Here is a 22,967-nt window from a genome sequence, read left to right on the forward strand (position 1 = left end):
GCGTGAGGCTTCCGTTGATTCGGTGGGTCTGAAAGAAAGCTTCAATAAACACATCGAGCATTCGGCCAAGACAACTTCAGGCATTACCAAAGGCAGGTGAGATACATTGCAATCTTGACCTTGATTTTCTGAGGGCTCTTAGGAAGGAAATTCAAAGTACTAAGTATATGCGAAAAATTCAAACGATCCAAGCATGTTGGACTTACTGGGCCATAGTGGAGACAGCTACGCTGTGCCGCAGACTTTTACGCATCATGGCGCGCCAACAAGCAAGAGGGGTCTGCATCGGCCGTTTGCCTAGATGCAGATCTTCCCCTCACTGGGTAATCCTAAGTCACCCGATTCCAGTATGATTCCAACACTGTGATATGCAGTACTTGGACCAGTCACTCATCGTGACGGTGACCTTACAGCGACGGCGCCCACCACAGCATGGAGCATCTGCGTTGCCCGGCTGGAGTGCAGAAGCTGCATTACTCACAACCTAAGAAAAGGCTCTTGCAAACGTCCACATAAATACAAATCATGTCCAAAGTAGTGCTGGAAGAAACATCATCCTTCATACTCTCGTCTTGACGGTTTCTTCGCAACATCATCCAAATGCCGACAGTCGAAGAGTTTCAGCTCCATCCCACTGGGTGGGAAAATGATCCGGATGAGGAGCTATTCAAGTTGTCAACGCTCGACTATCTATCGGCGATGACTTACAACAACTACGCATTGTTTTTCAACGTCAATGATGACCACAAAAGATTAGTAGTCATTGTTGTTAGGGGCAACGAGGTATATTGTCAACTCTAACACTTCAACAGTCAAGTTGCGGACATACTGAGGAAGGGCTTAGAAAGGACACTCAGCCAGACCCGGCACCTCGTCGGCACCATTGAGAAAGATGGCGATGGCCACCACTCTATCGTCAAGAAAAAGCCCAGCACTGTCAAATTGGTCATCCAATATCTCGACTCTCCTCAGGATGATTTCGCTTCGTTCGACGACATTGAAAAGGCGCACTTCCTGTCAGCTAAACTCGGAGACATCAACATCTTGAGCAACGCTCCTATGACTTACGGCGAAAAGCCAGAAGCTCATCCAGATAACAGCCCCGTGGTTGCTTCTTACAAGGCAAATTTCATACCGGGCGGACTCATTTTCAACATGCACTCCCACCATTACAGTAATGACGTTGTAGGGTGGGCCAATTTCGTGAGACAGTTGGCAGATAACTGTCGCGCCATGTTCAATAATAGCGAGCTTCCCTCCTTCGACGCCAGCTGTTTGGACCGCAGCCGCTTCATGGCGCCACTGGTGGCAAAAGACTCGCGCATAGGTGCACCTCCTCAGGCCGATCGCCACCCAGAGCACAAGCTCTCTCAATGCCTGATCTTCCATCTACCCGTGAGTAAGGCAGCAGAGCTCAAGAAGGCCGCTTGTCCCAGCGACGGCTCATGGATATCCACATATGACGCTATCTCCGCTCTTACTTGGCGCGTTTTCTCACGGATCCGTCAGCCCTTGTACAATCTGGATCCAGCTTCTTGTCCAATCTGGGGTGAGGGGGTCACCATGAGCAAGCGCCTGACCAACCCAAAGATGCCGACGCGCATGCAGGGAAACCAATTCTTCGCAACATTGTCAACCCTTTCCGCGACTCCACAGTTGACCACTGCTGAGATAATTTCTGATGCTCCCCTATCCAAACTGGCAAGCTACATACGCCAAATGACCAATGGGGTCACCGAAGATTTGCTGAAAGGGGCCTTGCAGATGCTGGCACCTATTCGGAATAAGGCGGACCTATCGGTTCGCGTCAACTCTTTCCCACCAATGACTGTAGCCATGACCGATTGGCGAGACGCGGATGTGTGTTCAGCCGACTTTGGCTTTGGGAAGCCCAGTGCCTTTCGACATTTGCTGGACACCATGGCAGAGGGATTAGTAATTGTGTATCCTCCCCATCGTGGACCGGCCGGCGAAGACGAGGGTATCGAGCTACAGTTTGCTTTCGAAAAGGAACTGGTACGGGAGTTGTTGGACGATCCAGAATGGAAGAGGTATTTCGAGTTCAGAGGTGTTGATGCTGAGGAGGCAACTCAACCATATGGTGTCATGGAGTCTGCTTCACAGATCTAATGCCGACGAGGTGGTCCGCAATCATACACTTGCGGGTAAGCAGACTTCAGCCTGAACAGTTGGAAGCCAGACGATAGGTAATACGTCTATTCGTTGACATTTGGAAGCTTGTCATCAACAATTATTGGACGGTCTGGGAACTTATCATCAACTGATGCAATTGCATGCGTAATCACGAAAGAGTGTGTATGTATAAGTATGATTCAGCGAAAGGTATTGGTCCCATCCATAAACGCCAACCGCCCTATCCAGTGCGAATCCCGCACGTATGCCAACCGGTTCCCAATGCTAATTCTAGCCAATGCCCCATCATGCTGATACCCACTAAAGACAAGAAAAGTTACAGCCCCAAAAGCACAACCAAACTCCACAGCGATGGACACCCCTAAGCGTATTTACTGAGCAGCGCCGAAGATCTCGTTGAGATCACGCTTGGCATTGCGCTTGATGCCGCACTTGTTCAAGCAGGCGTCGATGCCGAGAGCAATATTGGCGGGGATGTGCTCACGGAAGCTCTCGAGGTCAGCGCCGTCAATGGTCTGGACACCACCAAGAGTAGCAGAGACGACATCCGGGCGCAGGTTGAAGAAGGTTTGGGCAACCTGCTCAACACCGGGGTCGACGTTGTTGAAGCCGGCAACGAAGACAGCGTCCTCACAGTCGGGGTTGAACTCCTGGTGGATGGCGCCCTGAGGGAAGACGGACATCTGGAAGGTGTTCATGGTGTTGGCTATGGGCTCGACGCCGTTCTCGACTTGGAAGTTGGTGACGAGACGGCCCTTGACAATGACGTTGAGCTCGGTGGCCCGGTTGTGGACGTGGGCGGTGTTCATGCCGCAGGGGCCGAGGAAGCCGAGAGTCATGGCGGCGCCGTTGCCGATGAGGGCGGGGAAGGTCTTGGCCGTGGCGGAGGTGGAGAAGCCGCCCTTGCCGCGGGACTCGGAGCCCTCCGGGGCGCCGGAGTCGTTGAAGTCGAAGACGAAATCACCGGGTTGGTTGAGGAGCTTGACGCGGTCTTGCTGGGTGGGAGCGGTCATGAGCTTGGTGATGAGGTCTTGGTTGCCGGAGCGGGTGTTGACAGGGACGATAGGAGGGAGGACGTCGTCGATGGAGCCGCCGTTGTGGCCGTCGTGAGAGTAGCTGGTGTTGGCAGCGGGAGCCGAGGACATGGTCTTGGAAGGGGCCGGGGCAGCGAGGGCGGCCGCAGCGAAGAGAGCGGAAGACAGGATGATGGAGGAGTGCATCTTGATTACTGTTATTGTTGATTTGGTAGTGATAGTTGATGTTGTATTTGACAGATAGGAAATCCTGACTGACAAAGGAAATAAGGAAATGGAAAAGGAAAAGTAGGAAAATGGGAACTGGTCTGTAAGATGTTTGGTTGCGTTGATTGTGATGACGAGGAGAGAAGAGACGGGAATAGAGGTTCAAACATCATTGTTATATACATGGAGAGGCAAAGATCCGGCGGAAGACTGTTTTCGATAATCGTAACCGTCTATTTTCGTGGGTGCTGTTGTTGGTGCTGTGCCTCCTACGATACCCGGCACCGATAATCATCCACGATGTGTTGTGGTGTGGAGTGTGATGTGCGCCAGGCATCCTTCATCTGCAGTGCACCCGGGAATGGCATCAAGCTTACGCCGGGCCGGTAATAGCAACACCCACCAGCACTAGGTCAGCACAGCCTGGCAAACTGCAGAATGGAGATACACATTAGGACTGCTGATGCTAAATGAGTTGTAACTGGCGAATCACCGGAGATGCGGGTTTCCTAGCGCATCTTGGCGCTGATGGGCGACAGGGATTGACGTTCGTTGGGGGCTGTCCCGGGCAGTGTGGTGCCAACTTGCTGGGTTCACCGCCGAAAACGAATTGGAGGGCTGAAGGCTGGGTTGGTTGGCCGCAGCAAACTGGCTGATCCGTCAGCAGGCAGCTGTGGTTGTAAGGCGAGTCAGTCTGGGGAAAGATGTTTCCTCGGTTGGTGTTAGTGATTCCAAACTTCCTCCACGTGGCATGGGCATGAGGTAGGCTTTGAAATGCTGGCTGCGTCCGAATTGTCCGAAGGCTGACAAGGGATTCATCGTGTAGGCCTACTAGATCATGGTTCTACCGGCCTATTTACCAGGTGCTTGTGGCTTTCGGAAGTCCGAGCGTGCTGGCTGCATGGATCAACTTCAGACGGCCAGAGCTTGTCTCTAGAAGATGGGATGACATTTGAAACGAAACTTTCACTGAAGCATCAGGCATAACGTTGAACGGCATAACGAATCTGTAAATTTCCAGCTGCAGTAAGGAAGAACTTTTGACCAGGCATCCACAGAATAAGTGAGGGGAAAATTGACGAAATGATTCCATTGTCTAAGCCACATAGCTGCAGGTTGAATCCTGCCACTGTCAACTGTGGGAGATGTGAGCTGCTGTCTTGTAGAACCACATGTCAGCACGTGTAGTCTACGCAGCCTCTAGCTCATATTATTGTGCTTACTTCAGGCTGGAGACAAGAACCCCACGCCATCCTTCCAGCGTACATGAAGCTGATAATCCCTCCGCCCATAGTGCTTACAGCGCCTTGCACGGCTACAGCCTGGGGAGCTCCGGCTATGCTCAGATGTGTCCCCATCAATCATTTCAGGGCCAAAGACAAGCCGGCTGCGGCAGGAGACGTAAGCTTAAAATTGAATCCTAGACTTGGCGACTTGAAGAAAACTATTCCTCCAGAAGTTGAACAAATACGACGGGAAAAGGTTCATTCTCGGACTCTGCCCAGTAACCAAAAATTGATGTTTTGGAAGATTCGCGTCCAAAAATATCGGCTACGTAATCTCACAAGCGGCATACTCCTTTCCAGCGGCGCAAATCGTGTGGTGACTCAGGATTGGCCTCTTGTTCTGTGGAATCAATTCCGTTGTATTACCCCTTCTGGACATTAGCTGCCTACAGCGTAGACTATTACATGATGACTCCTTGTAACTTCGACTGCCTCCGATAGAACGCTAGGTCGTCTCCTGTTCATCCAGCCCCTTCTTAGTAGACATAGAAGTTGGTGGCATTGGGGTCCTCCCGTCTCTTCTTGTTGTTCGTGCGGATCAAAGCCCACCTCATAAACCAGGCGCAGATGACAACACCGATGGAAAAGCCAATGCTAGCGCACATGGCCGTTAGGAATCGAGGGGAGTCGGAATCGGGCCAGAGGTACGGCGTGTAGATGCTAGCCGCATTACCTAAGGTGTTCGCCATAGCAATCGCCACGGCCTTCTTCTCATCAGTCTGGCCGAGAACGGAGGAGGTCCAGCCCAAAATAAGGTTGTTGACACCATAGGTTGCGCCAACGAAGAGCATAATACCAGTGTATCTCACAGCCATATTGAGAGACGCGACGGACATGACGAAACCGATGCAGACAATGAGCTTGCTGATCGTGATATGCCAGGTGCGCTCGTTGTACTTTCCGGATGACCAGGGAACCAGGACGGAAAAGAAGGCTGAGAAGACGTAGGGAGGGCAGGTGAGGACGAGGGTGACAGTGGTATTGAACTTGAGGGTCTTGACGACGGTGGGGAGGAAGTTCTTGAAGCCGTTGGCCGACAAGTGGAGGTTGTCCATGAGGCAGAAGACCCAGGTGCGCCAGTCCATGCAAGCCTCGCTGAGACCCTTCCAGACGGAAGTGCCTTCGCGACGGTCGGTTGTGTCGTTGTAGATTCTGGTATAGGCAAGTTGACGTTCCTCCTCAGTGAGCCAACGAGTCTTGAGGGGGCTGTCGGGCAACATAAAGAAGGCGAAGAAGGCGACCAGGATAGAAATTGCGCCCTGGATGATAAAGAGCCTGTGAGACGAACTGTTAGCCCGAGAATCCTCGTTACGAATACCATGAGACATATTCTCAGACTCACCATTGCCAGCCATGAAGGCCCCTCATGCCCTCCATCTCAGAGAAAATAGGGGCGGCAATCAGACCCGAAAATGCGGATGCAGCCATGTTTCCGGTGTAAAAGATGGCCATGCGACTTGAAACCTCCTTGCGTGTATAGAACATGGAGAGCATGTACAAGGCCCCCGGGTAGAACTATCTCACATTATTAGTCTGTCGAGTCGTTCTGATTACTGCACGAATTCATCACCTACAGGTGCCTCGGTAATTCCGAGGAGGAAGCGGCAAGCAAGCATGGTGGCGAAATTGTGGCATTTGTATGTCAGCAGACTGACGACGGACCATGCCATCATGAAGCCAGCCATATACCACGATGGCCGAACTCTGTTGAGAATCATGTTGGACGGAACCTGGCCGCAAAGATAGCTGCTGAGAGTTAGACAGTCCTATACGTGGTTTCAGTGTACATAAAGCACCTACCCGACAAATAGAATTGATACACAGGTGTTGTACTGCTGACCGACTAGACCTAGGTGGTCGGCGAGTCCGTTGAGCTTGCCGTTAATCATGGCGTTTCGGTCCAAGAAATTGAGGAAGTACATCACCCAGAGAATGGGCTGTGTGAGGCTAGGTCAGTCGCTACTCAGAGAGGCAATTCCGGGGCTGTCCGGGCAACATACGAGGATGTACCAGTCAATCTTCTTCACCAGCGCAATTTCTCTGGGGTCGGTCTTAGTGTGCGCGCCGAACTCGTCCACCTTCTCGACTACTGGCTGCTTCATGAGAGCCGGATCATCGGTTGTAAGAACGTGTTCCATTTGGTTGACTCCGACCTTGTCCTGAGGCGAATCGGGCCTGCCGGTGTGAACGTTGGTCGTCATATCGACGTTTGGTGTTGGCGGAGCGTCCGGTTAAAAGGGAAGGAGACACGCGGTGTCTGTAAGGAGATGAACGACGAGCCTGGACAAACTTCCAGTTCGACTTTGGGTTGCCGGTGAAACTGCTTTCGACAACGGATGCCTATGAGGTTCGCAGGTTGAAGAACGAGGTAGGATCAAGAATCAGCTGAAGGCAGCTACGATATATATCCCCATATTTACGAGCCCCGTCCCGACCAGGTCCATGTATATCCACCGTTCGCAGCCATCGCGTCGGGTCCAGATGAACGGAGTCAGGCCAGCTTGATTGGTGGAGTCGAGGAGCATCCCCATGGGGTAGATGGGGTACGGCAGCTTTTCCGCGAGTGCGGAGTGCGGGGAAGAGGAGGCAGCCAAGGCCTCTTTTTAAAGGGCGTTCACATCCCGAACTAGAGCAAACGCCTGAGGTGCAGGTGTCGGATTCCTTTCATGGCTCGGCGGTCGGGGTCTAGTACCGTGGCGTCTACAGATGGTCCTAGGCTTTTGCAAGGTCACCTTGTGAAGGCTGTTATTGCTGTCGCGTCTATTTTGTCTAATGGTAGCGCGTCACCATCTCAAAGATTTATATTCCAGGTCATACCAGCCATCGTTCGACTAGAGCTTGGTACCCCCTGATACGGATCTCGCCCTCAACACTGAAGCATTTAGATTTCACTCAGTACCACTACTTCTTCTTCTACACGACAAGTTGCTACTATCATGAGAGCTTGGCTACAGACTCGAAGCGGCGCAGCGCCACGATATCCCCTGTCGGTACATGCCACCCCAACTCTGAAAAAGCTTGGCAGTGATGGCGTTTCTACGCGTTTTCCCCGTCACACCACCTTGGCCTTGGGCTGGTATGCCAAGGCAATAGCGGAAAACAGCACGGAAAACCTCGTTTTCTGAACGGAAAATGCTCGTTATCTTGGTCCTTTCCAAGCTCTTCCAAGCACTTGGCCGCGTAGATCATCAGCCACGTCTGGGCAATGTTTCCTAACACAGGAGCTTATTTACACGATATTTAATCTCGGAAAAACCTACGTTATCTGAAAATCAGTCACAAACGGAGATACGAATGTTGAACGAGCTGGCTGTTGGCCAGCGTTTATTGTCATGTGCCATATGGTCCTAGACGGCCTCTTGAACTATTTTGATGTTTGTGTAAATGCATGCAGGTGGCTGACCCACGGTGGATGCTATGCTCCCAATTGTCTGCATGCATATCCCACCAACCGGTACTAGACGGAGTAGTATTCGGCTAAGGACCCGTACAATGTCCATTGTAGATGGACATATCCGCATTCCTGGAGATAGGCGTGAGTCAACCCCAGATCTCGTACAACGGACGCGATTTCATAGGTTTGGGCCAGTCTACTCGGATCCGATTGCAACATAAAACTACCAACACGTTTGTTTAGTGGGGTTGGTTGGGGTGCAGGTGAGTCCCCCTTCTCCAGTCTCCTTTTGACAGGGTTGCAATGCGGAGTGACAGTGCAGGGTTCGAACACATGGGCTTTTGGCCGCTACCTGTCGGCTCCGTTCCTCTTGACTAGCCCCGAGTGCTGCTGCTTCGCAGACAGCTCTCTGAAAAGAGATGAGGGCCCGTGGCATGCCACTCGACGTGTTCGGACTTAAAGACCGCGGATCAACGCTTAATGGCACCCAAAGGGGGCATCCAATCATTCATCAGACAGCATGCCAGCACACTGCATCCTTATGGTTCGACTTTTGCTTGGTGGACATGGTACCGTGCTTTTCCAAGGAGCATAACCCGTCGCCAAGGGCCGCATCTGCGTTGGCGTTCATCTCTTGTTACTCCTTGGCATCCTTGGGCTTCTTCCGAAAGTCATAAAGCCTCTCACAACCGCCTGGTAGATATCTTTCCATAGGTCTTTTGATACCCTCGCCAAGGGGGCTAATCCAACATTCCCGTGGACACGGGTCGCACATGCTTAAACACAGCCACCAGACAAAATGGAGGAGTGGAAACGGATAAGCACCAACAACAGCGGGTGTGGCTTGGTTTGAGTCACCCTAGTGCGATTGGTGCTACATCTAGACCGCTTCTCACAACTAGAAGATATCGCATCTTGAGAACAAGACATCGGATACCTACTCCTCTAGTGACAAAACCTTCAGTACCACAGGTTTTCTCAAGATTGTGACAACAAAACCCATAGCGAGTTCAACCTGAGGATACGGCTAGTTCAAATTTTTAATAGACTTTATCCGGAGAACTCCACGCTAATCCCAAAGCAAAACAAAGACAACAAAGCTACAGACGTCCTACACGAGGCAGATCTCGCCTCGTGTCGACTTTGAGAAATTTACATCCCACGAGTAAGCACCGGCCACAGACTTCATCCGTGATTTTGGCATCTCTGTTGGCTGAGACTCAAGCTCGACAAGAAACTGGTCTGCTTCTATCAAACGTGGGTCGATCAGCGCAGGCTCAATCCATCTGGGCTCTTGTGGAGCCTTCAGGTTCGAACTATCATTCCTTGGATCGTTAGCCATTTATTCGAATTCCCCGGTAATTGAACACTCACTTTATAAGAGCTTTCCTCTTCACCGGAACGACTTCCTCGGGCGGAGAACTTCGAATCACGACGAATTCGGTGAAGAGGTCCACGCCGCCGTCTGGATTCCGTTGGTGAAACCCGACCACCTTTCCTGTCACCCTCTCTCCTCGAACCCATCTTTGCTCATTTTCCGCATCCATAGACACGTCGATGACTCTAGTATTTCTAGGAGGCCAAGATGTTGGCGGGAGAGTCACCGGTCTCAGGTAAGCATCCAGTACGATTGCATGTTCAATCTCGACCATCCTCCGGGCTACCGCAACCAAGCTGTCCATTTCCCACAAACTCTCGCGGGGAAGGCTCAGCAACGGCATAAGCTGCAGAATTTGCAACCTCGTTTCGAAATGGCGGCATGTGCAGACGATCGAAAACAGCATTGGTAAGAACCCAGTTTCGAATGAAAACTTGGGCGACAGGCTGGAGAGGTGTCGTAGCCGTGTATCGGGCGATATCTCATCGGCCGTTGCTTTCAAAGCCTTTGCGACCCTTTTGAAGTTGTCCAGATATTGGTCGAAGCCGCATTCGTCACCGCAAAGGGCGAGGTTCAGCCATATCCTGCAGCATTCGTACCGCGTGATCAGGAACCCTCGTAGCAGCTTTTGCCGGTCGTCCTCGGCGTCCGTTGCGGCAGAGTCATAGAATACTCGGCTGTTAAGACTGGAAAACAGCTCATGCCATACATCTAGTAGATAGTTGATATGGCTTTGTGAGTCGAGGACGTCTCCAGGTACAGGAGTGTCCCTCGCAAGTCCAGATCGATAGGGATCCAGACGCTTGACAAACTGAAACGTACGGTTGTAAACGTCATCAATCATCAGCTGCGCGTCGTGGTATGTCGGGAAGTACTCCGGTATCGGGCGCTCCAACCCCTCGAGGTCCGAGCAGTCTGACTTCTCCCCAAAGAAAAATGACAGTTCGACCAGTCTGCGAAACAAGGGGAGAAGATGCTCCTCCATCCACGAAAAGTCTCGGCACACGCTTCGTAGAATCGCAACACCGTGTTTGCAGTGTCTCACGGCGGCTTCGCGGTTTGATTGCAGAAACTCGATGCAAATAAACAAGACGCACACAATCAGCACGATAGGCTGCTTATCGCGCGTCTGGATGGCCTTGAGCTCGTTGATTGCGGCGTTGTAATGCTGCAGGGCAAAGCTTTGGTCTTGCAAGTACAGACGACGCTGCGGCTGCGCGGAGCCTTCGATTTGTTCGTATAGATTGCTGATGGCGATGAGAGAATGCCTTACTGACGGCTCAAACGTGCTGAACTGCATTACGATGTGCGTCCAGAAGTAGGGGTCGACGGTGCCGGAAAGAAAGGGGCCAACGGTCTCGCAAAAATACTGCAGCGCTCGGCCCTCAGTCTGGCTAGTGACACCATAGAATACACGGTGTGGTTGGCTCGTTGGAACCTCCAAGACTGCCTTGGCTGTTGGTGGCGGCTGTTGATAGCCATCGCATTTGCGCCCGGTGGAGAGACAGCGAGTGCATGATGGTTTTGTCTCGTCGCACTTGACTTTGCGGATCCTAGCGAGCGTTGGTCTCATGCACATCGAGAAACTCTCAACTGACTAAGAGTAGACAACTCTGACTTACTTGCAGGTTATGCATCCTGTCCGGACTTTGCGGCTGCCTTTGCGAGCCATGTGGGCAAGATGCGGGGTTAGAGTCTTTTTCAAAGATGAACCAGACCCGATGTGAAGCGTCGTAAACCACCGTCGACTAGCTATGATTATGTCTGGTTTGGCGTTTCAATTCAGTAATAAGAAGTACTCCTTTGTTGCAGACTTGGTTGGCTGAGGTGTGGTGGGAAGATCCATGAGTCTGAGCGCCTCTCCCGAGTTGAAAAGGGTGACGGGGCGAGATCTTATCTGATCCACTCATTTGAGATGAAGTGGGGTTTTCAAGGGTTGAGTCCGATGAGGCCAATGCCAGCCTGCGGTTAAAATGTTGCCTAGTCCTAATCCCCTTGCTCCCTCTTGGCATCCGGCCTGATCCTCTCTGGGTGCAACGGGGAACGGCGTCGTGGTACCACAGAAAATCTTCAACAGCCCGGAATGTGCGAATAATGTTGTATCGGCCTGCTGCCCGGTTCTTTTGCTGCTTCTTTTTTGGTTAACACGCCCACCAACTCGGCCGAGTGTAGGATCACGGACCCCGAGAATTGGAAGAATGAAGACGCCGCGAATCGTTCGGCACAGCTATGTAGGGCCCGCATGCTGCGATGCGACTCAAAAACAGGATTGGCGGAGGCATGCTTATGCTTATTATTAGAGGAGCCCTATGGAATCAATGGTCCCGATCGGGGCCGTGCCGCAACTCCATCAGGCAGCCGTTTCGTGTTCTATCTCGGACTGGAGACTCAGCCCTACGGATGTTCATCTGATTTCACTTCATTTGCAGTGAACTCTAATGCATGAACTCGCAGTATGGCGGGCTTCATATTTCTTGGCTGTGGCAAGCGGTCAACACCTCCGCACGCTGCTACGTCTTCCTTGGTGATCATTTCTCTCAACAGATCGTCGCGCCATCATCCAAATTTCAATTGCCTCAAGAGAGTAGATCAGAGGGTCCTTGAGGTGGACTAGCAAGGGGGTTTCGTGGGCTAGGCCTATTCAACACTCTTCGTTCGGCCCCTCCACCCGGAAGCACCGGATGGCCGGCCTCTGCAGGCAAAATCTCGGCCAACATGTGCGATGTTCTCCACGCATCGCGCCTGTGCCTTCTGATTATTGCCTAAACTCCTATTAATATGCAGCAACTCTAAAGCCTCATGTCCTATCAAGAGCTAGGTAGATCAGACGTCAATCAAGCTCTCGATTCGATTGGAATATGACTCTTTTGAGGTTTGAAAGTAACATGGGGATGGAGTCTTCCGCTGTCCTGTTCCAATATCAACTCAGCCCATCTACAGTCGTCATGCAGCCTTGAATCAAGAATAAGTAGTCTAACACTAACGCATAAAACATTCAATATCCCCTCTGTTGAGAGTAATTCTCTTTTGTGAAACCGGCTAGGTGACTCAGCAGCAGCCGAAATAGGTCTCAGGTCTGAGGGCTGAAATATTCGACGTCTACTACGTCACCGTGACCAGCACATTCTTGGATCCACAATTGCATTCCGGCGCCCAAGCTACAATAAAACAAAAACAAGATGATTGCTTGAACTCAACTTCAAGTTCACATCAGAATACCATCTCCGTATCACACTCACAATCTTCTAAAAAAAAAACACCACAATGGCATCCTCCATCCGCTCCCTCAGACTGGCCCAGCGCGTGCCGCAAGCGCTCACCCGCGCTTCCCCCCGGCCACTTACACCCAGCATCACCATCGCCCACCAAACACGCCGCCTCCTCAACACCGACACCGCGCCCGTCCTCTACAGCGCGCGCGCCAAGGTTGTAGGTGCGCGGACGGGTCACGTCGAGGGCGACGACCTCGTCGTGGACTTGACGATGGCGAAGGCGCTCGGCGGCGCGGGCGACAAAGGCAAGACGAACCCGGAGGAGCTGTTCGCGGCGGGCTACGGCGCGTGCTTCCAGAGCGCGATGAACGCGTCCGCAGCGAGCATGAAGATCACCATGCCCAAGAAGCCCGAGGACTCCATCGTCGACACGACGGTGCACCTTGTGGGCGACATGAAGAAGCTCGACATGGGCATCCGCGTGGAGATGAAGGTGCGTGTCAAGGGGTTGAGCGACGAGGAGGTGCAGAAGGTTGTGGACAAGGCGAAGGAGGTGTGTCCGTACAGCAGGGCCACGAAGGGGAATGTGACGACGACGATTGAGGTGGTCAAGTTTGGTGAGGGTGGGGGGTCCAAGGGATCTGAGGGCTCCAAGGGCGCAGACAGCTCCAAGGGCTCAGAGGGAGAGGTGGATGGGGTGAGGCCTAAGGGACACAGCGATTATCAATGAGTTTACTAGGAAGATACTTTGAGTGAGCATGAGACTCATACTCGGTCTCTCATATCAAGACACTGTTTCACTATCACTATAACTATTTGTACTAATAATACTACTCGGCATGAATTTCAGTCTCGTCATTCAATGACCATCAGCAGTGTCGATGGATTCGTCAATAACTCCATCAACGTAAAGACAGGCGTTTCCGAAGTTCTCAGAGTCTTTATACCTCATACACCCGAACACAGCCATTCAAATAACCTCACCAATCACCGGCCACGTGATTTGCGTTCGCCTTGCCAATTTATTGATACGCATGAGGTGGTGAAGGCGTGCATGGTTGCAGAAGAAGCTTCATAGGCGTTCCTTTAGCAACCAACTCCTCATCTCATTGGTGCCATCGTTGCGGGCCGGCGCTTGACCGTCGTGGCTGCACGTGTTGCAAAGGCACATCGGCTGCCGAAAAACACCCCTGGTCTCGATTCACGTCCTGTGCGTATGCCACAGCATTACGACCAATGCTACCCTCGCCAGGGTTGGGCACTTGTTGACGGAGGTCGAAGTTGGGATCTGCGGCGGCTGGGGGTGCTTGATAGTAGCCCTGGTCCACTTGATCGCTTCCCCCGCCGTACCTAGGTACTTCGTGGCCGCGGTTGTTGGTGATGGGATATGTAGCGGCGGGATGTGCTTGATAATGGTCCCGGTCTTGATAGATTTGATAATTGCTACCTTCGCCATGGTGAGATACTTCTTGAGGACGATCGTAATGGTTTTGATAGTTATATGCGGCAGCGGCGGTTGCTTGAGAAAACATTTGGTTGTGATTCGTTTGACCACCACTACCCCCGCCATAGTCATACACTTGTTGACTGCGGTCGTGAGTGGGGTATACACTGGCGGGGGTTGGTTGATAATAGGCGAGGTCTCGATCCAATTGACCATTGAAACCCCCTCCATGGCGGGATACTTCGTGCCTGCGGTTGAGGTCGGGATACTCAACAGGAGGGGGTGCTTGATAATAGCTCGGGTCTTGACGAGCGGGAGCAGGCGGTCGCTGGCGTTGGCCATTGTCGTCCCTAGCTCCCTTTATTTCCGAAAGAGGAGGAGGCAGCGACGTTGCGTGGTCAAGAAGGTATTGTCTCTCAACTGGATCTTCGATTATTGACCACGCATACCCGAATCTCTGCATCTCATGCCAGACGCTATGAAGCTCCGGGAGGATTCTGTTCCTTTCTGCCACAGTGCCTTGGGTGCGGTAGTTGCTGGGTTCAGAAGTTAGCCGCGGGTGGAAGGGGTACCACGGAGCCTCAAAAGCCTGCAGTCTGGGCCGCATGTCCACTTGGTTGACATTGGCGTACATCGGCAGGAGTCGATCTCGTTGGCCTCCCGCGATCAGATGGACGTTGATGTTGTTGGCGGGCGGGGCAGGCTGAATGTTGACGAAAACCCGGGCAGGGCGGACATTGCTGGCGGCCGGGGAAGCAGGAAGGAAAACCTGGTCCGGCGAGGAAGAGGGACGAACTGTCGACGATCTCCTACCCTCGGAAGCAGGTGTGTCCTCTCTGAGTTCGTGGTCGATGTCCATGGGTTGAATGGACGCCGCTTCTTCAGGCCTTTTGTTGTTCCCAGCCATGTTGGAGACTGCGATTTGTGAGTTGTGTAGTGTAGAATTATCAAGCTGGCGAGTTTCTGATCCGTTGGAGCAGAAACTGAAGGACTACTCGCATGTTTCCCAGAGACAGAAAGAGTGTCAAACAAATGCAGTATTCTTTTAGTCGAAGAAAACTTCGGTCCATGGAGAGAACCTGTGCAAAGCTTGCAAAAGGATTTTCTGTCTCCTGCCAGGAAAACGCCAAAGGTTATTTGCCCAATCCATACATGTAGTCCTGGTTGCCTTCCAAACATCTTCTTCAAGCTGCGATATCGTGAAGCTCGTAGCACACGCATGACCTCAACTCGAATGACAAATGTCGGTAATGATGTGTCCCAATCACCTACCACTCCCAATGAAATCAGCACTTCCACAATGTCTTTGCTTATTCATTCTGATCGAAATTTTCTGCTCTAAAGAGCTCTACTATAAAACTCCCGAATACTTGTCCAGGAAAGAACATCACCTATCTGACCCGACAACATGGGATGCTTTTGTCAACTTGCAACCCACCCTAGCCGCCAAGCGAAACTTTGCCATTGGCTTGAATTCGGTACCCTGGGGGGTTAGGTTGTCAGCTGCGACCAACAGGTTGGTCTCTGACAAGCAGGAAACAAGCGGGTCGGCCGGGTTGGGTTCCAACACGACCAAGAAATCCACCGTCAGAACTTTGGCAGCGGTCAAAAAGGTGGTCTGTCCCGCCGGGCGTAGGCTGTTGGTTCATTCTGGTTCGTGTTCTCTTTTCTTTTCTCATTTGGCTGGGGTGTCGTACGACAGGAAACTGCTGTTGGAACGACCAAAGGTTCTAGGGGTATTTTTTGACGGTGTGATCAGAAGAAGGGACACCCATCCAGCTTTTCCGCCCCCAAAGCTGCGCAGAGTTTCTGCCAGGATGGAAGATTCGACCCGACAGTCTGGTAACGCCGTCGGCACTACGGTCGCAGCTGTAGATCCACCTCCGGCAGTTGACCAGGATGCGGAGATTGAGCCTGAGGATGAGGGATTTGGTGTTCGTCACTCTTCTGAGCTTCACATTCATCTCACTCCGAAGGTTTACCTCGTTCGTTATTGCTGACATGCGTTTGCAGGAACTGGACTCCACCCCAGATGATCGGATGTTTGTTTCCTGGAAAGATTACTTGATGCCGGTATCCGGGCCGACAGGGACGTTGATACTGATGGAGCCAGGTCATCCTACACCCGATCAATAACGTCGAGTGTCTTTGACTACCCAGTAGAATACGGGCGACGATATCATGCCTACCGGCAAGGCAGTATGTTTTACCACCGCTCCATGCTTCAGTGACTGTCTCTAAGAGGTCTAAAAGCCTACGCATTTCCGAACGACGAGGTTTGTATGCCGACGCTCCCAGAAGGACACCGCTGAACCCCCCAGCCCGAACTGAACCGTCTCGATCTGGCTCATATCCTCATGTTCAAATCCATCGGCTACCGACTGTACCTCGCTCCTATCAGACCAGAAACGACCCAGAGAATACTAGACATCGGGACCGGAACAGGGATCTGTATTCCTCTTCTTCCCACGGTAGCGGGTGTGGTCTAATGATGCTTCCCAGGGGCAATTCAAATGGCTGATAAATTTCCACACGCTGAAGTAAGACTGCCCGAAGAACCTCTTAATACAGCCGCTGAGTAGCCTAGGTCATCGGAACGGATTTGAGCGCAGTCCAGCCGGAATGGTAACACCTCATCCGCGCCCATCCCACCCAGTTTCTGACCACAAAAGACAGGCTTCCCTCCAACGTCAAATTCATCGTCGACGACGTCGAAAGCGCCTGGATCGACCCCAAAAAGTACGACTACATCTTCGTCCGCTACATGCTCGTCGCCATCGCAGACTGGCCGCGCCTGATCTCCAACATCTATGAGTCAATCCACCTCATCCTGCCCCCCGATCTCAAAATCTAATCATCACCAGCCACCTCGCCCCCGGCGGCTACGCCGAGTTCCAAGACATGGACGGCCTCTACTACGCCGACGACGCAACCTACCCGCCCTCCTCGTCCCTCTCCCGCTGGAACGCGCGCTTCGTCGACGCCTGCGAGGCCATGGGCCGCACCGCGCGGCCCGGCCCGGCGCTCGAGGGCTGGGTGCGCGCGCACGGCGGGTTCCGCGGGGTGACGCACAAGCGGTTCAAGGCGCCGATCGGGCCGTGGGCGCGAGATCCGCACTTCAAGGATGTTGGCGCGCTGAACCTGCGCCAGCTGCTCGAGGGGCTGGAGGGGTTCAGCTTGAAGGTGTTTTGCGGGGTGCTGGGCTGGGAGGAGGTGGATGTGAGGGAGTTGTTGGAGGGAGTGAGGGCGGAGTTGGGGGAGGGGGGGATGCATGTTATGTTTGATCAGTGAGTCTTCCTTTTCATATTCGAGTGATGAGTGAGGGCTGACAGTGTGGCAGTCATGTTGTGTATGCGCAGAAGCCGGGCCTGCAGTGAAGTAACAACGGTATCCCATGATGTGAATGTCGCTTTTACATTACGCGTAACTCAAGCCTTAACCTCCGCCTTCCCCCGCCCCGGCGCGCCCTCAAACTTCGCCTGCCACCTCTCCTCCTGCTTAAACATCGCGACGCAGGCCAGCGCGCTGGGGTTGCCGTAGTCCGGGTCCGCGCCTCCCTCAAGCAGAGCCTTGTTGGTCTTCGCGTCAGCTGTCACGTCATGCCAGTAGGAAATCATGCCAGCGAACAAGGATAGTCATCACCAAACTCACCTCAATCACCTCGTCCTCCTTCTTAAACACCGCGCCGGCAAGCGGGCTCTGGCCCCTATCGTTAAGTCGGTTGGGGTCCGCGCCGTGCTGGATGAGGAGCTTGACGAGGGCGGCGTGACCGTGGTACGCTGCGAGCATGAGCTGTTTCTCGTCAGTTTTCGTCCGCACCCATGAAATATGAGACGAATCGGTGCCTGGACGATGTAGAATGGGGTGAGGTCCGTACCAATGTGTCGCCCTTCTCGTTGGTCATGTTCGCAGGCAGCCCCGCGGGTAAAGCCTGCTGGAAGAGCGCCATGTCGCCGGCGCGCGCGCCGTCGTACAGGCGGCCCGCGAGGGCGATGGCTTCCGGTGGAAGGGTTTGGGAGGCGGGATCCATTGTGTGTTGCTGATTCTCGTCGTCAGCCTTGCGGACATTTGCGGTCGACGAGCGAATGAGTTGGAGGAAGGGCGGTGATTGTGAGCCGAGGTTGTTGTTTTGGGGACCCACCGTGGTTCGAATTGGCTTGCTTTTCCTTCGCCAAGAGTTTTGAGATTCCGGTATCTAATTGAAGAGTCGATGGCTAGGACTCCGTTGGAAATATTGCCCTAGATGAGAAGATGATATTGGGCACGTGAATATGAAGCTGGATGCCTATGGCGGGGTGGAAGGTCTGAGTTCGGGGTTGACGAGTGAGAGGGCGGATGACGTGAAGGAAGGTTATCCTGGGGGCCCACAGCTCCAGCGGGGAGCTGCTGCTGGGGGGCTACTTGGGACCAATCAGGTACTTCTTATTTTGGTTCATCATGAACACCCCGTCTCGGTTGATGAGATGACCCTTGAAATGTTCACCGGCAAAAGTTGTGAGCTTTCTAACCTCAAACTCACTCAGGCTGATTAGAGCAGATGAGATTGGCGAGTGGATGACAGGATTCTACTTGTGGTGGTGGCCCGCCCGAGGGTTTGTCCTCGCGAGTAAGCATCTCTATAAATATCATCATATTGGTCATGGTAAAATTTATTCTGCTTTGAGATCACACTGTAACATCACTTCGATAACAGTTCCGAGGACCAGAGTCTTCTGAGATGATCTTGACGATGGCAAATTCTTCTCAAATTGACGTTCCCATGCATTATCAGCCCGCCGCGACAGCTTCGCTCGCCTTCAAAGCTCCAACAACGGCAAAACAGATCAACGGAGATACAATGTACGACATCTATTACGCTGTTAGCAACCAGTCCAATGACAGAAACTCGAACCAAACTAACCGTCAAAAACTTGGCGATCAACATCTTCTGCGCCTCATCCGACCCCTCGCAGTCCGCCAGCGCCGACAGCTTCATCGCCGACGGGCCCGTCGGCATGAGCATCAAGCAGAACCACAGCAGCGCATCCTTCGTCAACAGGTCCGTCTTGCTCGCGAGCGCGTAAATCACCCCGATCGAGACGACGGGCCACAGCACGAACCGCACGACCGTGACCGCCAGGAACGGCACCATCGGCACGTGGCTCTCCTTGGACTCGGACCCGTTCTTGAACTGCAGCAGCGCCTTGGAGAGCTTCACGCCCACGACGATGACCTGCAACGTCGCGAAGAGGTCGCCGACGTTTTTCAGTGCTGATGTCAGCCACGCGTTGAGGTAGCCGCCGGCCTCGGGTTCGGAGAAGAAGAGGCGGTGCAGCGCGGGGACGAGGCCGACGAGCGCGCCGAGGAGGGCGCCGATGACGGGGGCGTTGACGAAGCTGGAGAGGAAGCTGAGGCTGCGCTGGACGGGGGCAGGGAGGGCTGACCAGAGGCGGTTGGTGTTGCGGGCAAGGCGGTGCTGGGCGCGGGTGCGTTTGGCGACGACGCGGTGCGGGAGCAGGGAGGTTCGTTCGTCGCGCTCGAGGTCCTGGGATTCGACGTCATCGTCGTCTTCTTCGTCTTCGCTTGGTTCGTGGTCGCTGTCCTTGTCCGGGGCTTCTTCCTCTTGGCCATTGAGGAGCTTGGGCCCAAGGGCGAAGGTGAGGGAGTTGCCAATCATGGCGTTGACGAGGAAGTAGCTCTTGGCTTTGGCGACCACATCGGAGCTGTCATCGATGGAGCTGAGGATGCCTGTCGCATCGAGAGACTGCACGAGCAGCAGTGGCAGACTTGTGGTGTTGTTGAACGCGATAGCTGGCGTCACCCAGTCAGGCATGCCGAGGACCTTGTTCAGAAACATGCCAATGCCGATTGATGCCGTGGTGTAGAATATGGCCCATAATATAATGGGTACATAGCGCAGCCCCTTGTGATCGGTTAGGAGATGCCGGCCAAAGTCTTCACGACGGAACACCCACAGTCTCGAGGTCGAGTTGCGACCCGACATTTGTGATCAAGAGCGCCGGCAGCGCCATGCGGACGCAGAAGGTCGATATCTTCTTGCTGCTCTGTCCATCGAGAAGACCATACTGCGCGGCAATTACGCCAACGGCGATGGTCAGCAGTACCGACAAGGAGGCCTGGAAGGCCCCGAGGAAAGGGACGAGAACGCTTTCTGCCGTGTTATCCGTCATGGTGTGGTGTCAAGAGATTAGACGAACAGGTCCTCTCATCCATCGTAGAGAGGTGGCATGGCGAGACTTTTAAAGAGCGACAGATAAGGCACGCGACATGCCGTCAAACCGAAGCAGCTGAGCTTGCGCAGGGACAGCAGATGGCTTGGCGCTTGCAGGTTTCTGCGCTTGGCGCCAGGAATGAGAACGTGGACGTCACTGCGCACGTGCCAAGAAGCCCCCTTGGTCCCATCGAGATGCGATGCTTCGTCTCGACTGCTTTCAGGCGGTCTGTCTGTGGTGTTTTGGAGTGTTTGGTTCCGTCGAGATGGGTTTGGAGGAATTTTGGAAACCAGAGCGACGAGGCGTAGAAGCACCGATGCACCAGTCCCGGGAAGTCGGTGCTGGAGGTGAAAGGTGACCGAAGCTTGGGCCGTGTCTAGTGGCAGCTCGGTGAAGCGTTCGGCTGCCCTTCACCGAGTTCCCCGGGCAAGAACCACTCACAGGGCGGTGTTCATCTGAGGTCTCCACAAATAACCGAGCAAAGCCGACCCGCCAGAACGTCATCGCATTTTCACCAATTGAGCTCTTTCCTCGGTCCGCCCAAATTGAGCTTTCGCAGCGAGCAACACAACCACCCCTCCAACGGCTCGATCGAACTCAATTGGAACCAAAGGACACATTCCTTCTTCTCACATTCCGTCTTACCTATTCCCACAGCTTGATACCCCAGAGACAGCAACAATGCCTCCCCGCCTCGCCCCGCTCCGTCTCGCCGTCCGCATCCCGCGGTGCTCCTCCAGACCGGCCGCAGCTCTCTACTCAACCGCAACCGCTGCCGACTCCAACCAGCCGTTGATAACCGTCACCCAGCTTCCCGCCCCCGGCTCCGGACACATCCGCATCCTCGAGCTCAATCGCCCGAAGGCCCGCAATGCCATCTCCAAGGCCTTGCTGTCCCAGCTGCGCGCCGAGATCGAGGACGTCCACGCCCAGTACACCGAGACAGGCGACGAGGCACCCGCGAAGCAGATCTTTGGCGGCGCCGCGGGGAAGGACGTCAAGGGCCCGACGCGCGCCTTGATCCTCGCCAGCGCCGTCGAGACGAGCTTCTGCGCCGGCGCTGATCTGAAGGAGCGCCGCGGCTTCTCCCAGGCGGAGTAGGTTACCAACTAAACCCCCGCGTAAAGACCGTCATGACACTGACACAAGCCCCCAACAGGACCGACGAGTTCCTCTCCAACCTCCGCAGCACCTTCACGTCCCTCCAAAACCTCCCGATCCCCACAATCTCCGCCATCTCCTCCCTCGCCCTCGGCGGCGGCCTCGAGCTCGCCCTGTCCACACACTTCCGCGTGCTCTCCTCCAACGCGCTCGTCGGCCTGCCCGAGACGCGCCTCGGCATCATCCCCGGCGCCGGCGGCACGCACCGCCTGCCCGCGCTCATCGGCCTCTCTCGCGCGCGCGACCTCATCCTCACCGGCCGCCGCGTGTCCGCGCCCGAGGCGTACTTCCTCGGCATCGCGGACCGGCTGGTCGAGATCACGCACGACGAGGCCGAGAAGGCGGGCGAGGGCGACAAGGACAAGGGCGCGCTGCTGGTCGCGCGCCGCGCGGTGCTGAGCGAGGCCGTGAGGCTTGCCGGCGAGATCTGCGAGGGCGGGCCGATTGCGATTCGTGCCGGGTTGCAGGCTGTGAACTGGGCAAGGGAGGAGGTGGAGAACAAGATGTACGAGAGGGTTGTGGCGACGGAGGATCGGAATGAGGCGCTGAAGGCTTTCCAGGAGAAGAGGAAGCCTGTGTTCAAGGGGCAGTAAAGGACATGGTATCTAGATGTAAAGAAAAATAGGTGGGAATGTATGAAGATGATTTAGTGGTTCATATCGGGCGACCTCAGCTTTAAGGCGAAGATGTGCCTCTGGATAATCGGGTTGCTGGTATCAAAACGCCATGGGCAGCGCAAAGCTCACAGCGTGTGCAATCTTGCCCATGTTCACAGTGTTACTATGCCGGCGCATCTCACGCCGTGCCATCCGCCGGCCCCGTCCCGAAGTGGACCTACTTATCCATCTCCCCCGATCCCGTTCGGCAGACGCCCGGACCTCCGGCCCGACAGATCGAGATCGCAATCCGTAACCAAGTTAGCAGGTGCAGGTCTCCCGTTCCAAGATCTATCGGCCATTGTCTTGATCCGCTGCCGCCTTCACCGGATTTGTCTCCTACTAGACCCAATCTGCCACAACAAGCTTAGCTAGACCTCAGCTCTTTCTTCCGTCTTCCCGTCCAAAAGGTCCAGACCACGGAAAGACCGAGGTAATGCAAACAGCCTTCCCTCAACAAGCAACAGACAAACAATGGTGTGATGCAGAGGTAGACATGTCGTCATTACCTGCACCGATCCCCACGGCCAAATCTGCGGGGAACACCACCAGACGACGACCAAGGGACGATACCTTGAGAGTACCTCCTGCGATCGATGATGTAGGTGTGATACAATTGTCTCGCCGTGGCCCAGAACGTCATGGCGCACTCGCCTCGCCCCTGCCCCCGCCCTTTTCTGGGTGAGATACTGCTACAAGAGTGGTTGCAGTGGGGTTGGGGGCCCTGAAGCCGCTGTGGTTGTGGTTTAGCATGTGCGGCTAAAGGAGCAAGAGCCCCGCGAACTCAGGGCGTGGTGCCTGCCACCTGCCACCTGCCTCCGCAGGGCGG

General features: G+C 54.1%; 11 protein-coding genes across 11 annotated transcripts; 5 read left to right on the plus strand and 6 right to left on the minus strand.

The window, feature by feature from the left end:
* Positions 1–600: 600 nt before the first annotated feature.
* On the plus strand, positions 601–2,130 carry GCG54_00005509 (uncharacterized protein; the record flags this gene model as incomplete). Its single annotated transcript, XM_045405531.1, has 2 exons — positions 601–722; positions 813–2,130. 2 exons carry the CDS (start codon positions 601–603, stop codon positions 2,128–2,130), a joined length of 1,440 nt encoding a protein of 479 aa, XP_045260512.1.
* A 395-nt stretch (positions 2,131–2,525) lies between these two features.
* Positions 2,526–3,374, minus strand: GCG54_00005510 (Spherulin-1A; the record flags this gene model as incomplete). Its single annotated transcript, XM_045405532.1, has 1 exon — positions 2,526–3,374. One exon carries the CDS (start codon positions 3,372–3,374, stop codon positions 2,526–2,528), a length of 849 nt encoding a protein of 282 aa, XP_045260513.1.
* Positions 3,375–5,157: 1,783 nt separating this feature from the next.
* Positions 5,158–6,882, minus strand: GCG54_00005511 (putative transporter; the record flags this gene model as incomplete). Its single annotated transcript, XM_045405533.1, has 5 exons — positions 5,158–5,956; positions 6,024–6,196; positions 6,256–6,447; positions 6,502–6,618; positions 6,682–6,882. The coding sequence occupies 5 exons, from the start codon at positions 6,880–6,882 to the stop codon at positions 5,158–5,160; spliced, it is 1,482 nt and encodes a 493-aa protein (XP_045260514.1).
* A 2,304-nt stretch (positions 6,883–9,186) lies between these two features.
* On the minus strand, positions 9,187–11,125 carry GCG54_00005512 (Transcriptional regulatory protein moc3; the record flags this gene model as incomplete). The annotated part of the gene is made up of 3 exons (XM_045405534.1): positions 9,187–9,400; positions 9,450–11,006; positions 11,076–11,125. 3 exons carry the CDS (start codon positions 11,123–11,125, stop codon positions 9,187–9,189), a joined length of 1,821 nt encoding a protein of 606 aa, XP_045260515.1.
* A 1,592-nt stretch (positions 11,126–12,717) lies between these two features.
* Positions 12,718–13,395, plus strand: GCG54_00005513 (Organic hydroperoxide resistance protein; the record flags this gene model as incomplete). Its single annotated transcript, XM_045405535.1, has 1 exon — positions 12,718–13,395. One exon carries the CDS (start codon positions 12,718–12,720, stop codon positions 13,393–13,395), a length of 678 nt encoding a protein of 225 aa, XP_045260516.1.
* A 376-nt stretch (positions 13,396–13,771) lies between these two features.
* On the minus strand, positions 13,772–15,016 carry GCG54_00005514 (uncharacterized protein; the record flags this gene model as incomplete). Its single annotated transcript, XM_045405536.1, has 2 exons — positions 13,772–14,088; positions 14,218–15,016. The coding sequence occupies 2 exons, from the start codon at positions 15,014–15,016 to the stop codon at positions 13,772–13,774; spliced, it is 1,116 nt and encodes a 371-aa protein (XP_045260517.1).
* Positions 15,017–16,223: 1,207 nt separating this feature from the next.
* On the plus strand, positions 16,224–16,598 carry GCG54_00005515 (uncharacterized protein; the record flags this gene model as incomplete). Its single annotated transcript, XM_045405537.1, has 3 exons — positions 16,224–16,308; positions 16,363–16,385; positions 16,431–16,598. Coding segments are annotated over 3 exons (276 nt in total), but the record flags the coding sequence as incomplete, so codon positions are not given.
* A 24-nt stretch (positions 16,599–16,622) lies between these two features.
* On the plus strand, positions 16,623–17,400 carry GCG54_00005516 (uncharacterized protein; the record flags this gene model as incomplete). The annotated part of the gene is made up of 3 exons (XM_045405538.1): positions 16,623–16,649; positions 16,766–16,923; positions 16,974–17,400. 3 exons carry the CDS (start codon positions 16,623–16,625, stop codon positions 17,398–17,400), a joined length of 612 nt encoding a protein of 203 aa, XP_045260519.1.
* Positions 17,401–17,537: 137 nt separating this feature from the next.
* GCG54_00005517 (uncharacterized protein) lies at positions 17,538–18,139 on the minus strand (the record flags this gene model as incomplete). The annotated part of the gene is made up of 3 exons (XM_045405539.1): positions 17,538–17,687; positions 17,761–17,901; positions 17,987–18,139. The coding sequence occupies 3 exons, from the start codon at positions 18,137–18,139 to the stop codon at positions 17,538–17,540; spliced, it is 444 nt and encodes a 147-aa protein (XP_045260520.1).
* Positions 18,140–18,876: 737 nt separating this feature from the next.
* On the minus strand, positions 18,877–20,279 carry GCG54_00005518 (uncharacterized protein; the record flags this gene model as incomplete). The annotated part of the gene is made up of 3 exons (XM_045405540.1): positions 18,877–18,957; positions 19,010–20,011; positions 20,064–20,279. 3 exons carry the CDS (start codon positions 20,277–20,279, stop codon positions 18,877–18,879), a joined length of 1,299 nt encoding a protein of 432 aa, XP_045260521.1.
* A 723-nt stretch (positions 20,280–21,002) lies between these two features.
* On the plus strand, positions 21,003–22,075 carry GCG54_00005519 (Methylglutaconyl-CoA hydratase; the record flags this gene model as incomplete). The annotated part of the gene is made up of 2 exons (XM_045405541.1): positions 21,003–21,418; positions 21,481–22,075. The coding sequence occupies 2 exons, from the start codon at positions 21,003–21,005 to the stop codon at positions 22,073–22,075; spliced, it is 1,011 nt and encodes a 336-aa protein (XP_045260522.1).
* Between the last annotated feature and the right edge of the window lie 892 nt (positions 22,076–22,967).

The sequence above is a fragment of the Colletotrichum gloeosporioides genome (assembly GCF_011800055.1).
Source record: "Colletotrichum gloeosporioides strain Lc1 chromosome Unknown consensus_67, whole genome shotgun sequence".
Lineage (NCBI taxonomy): Eukaryota > Fungi > Ascomycota > Sordariomycetes > Glomerellales > Glomerellaceae > Colletotrichum > Colletotrichum gloeosporioides.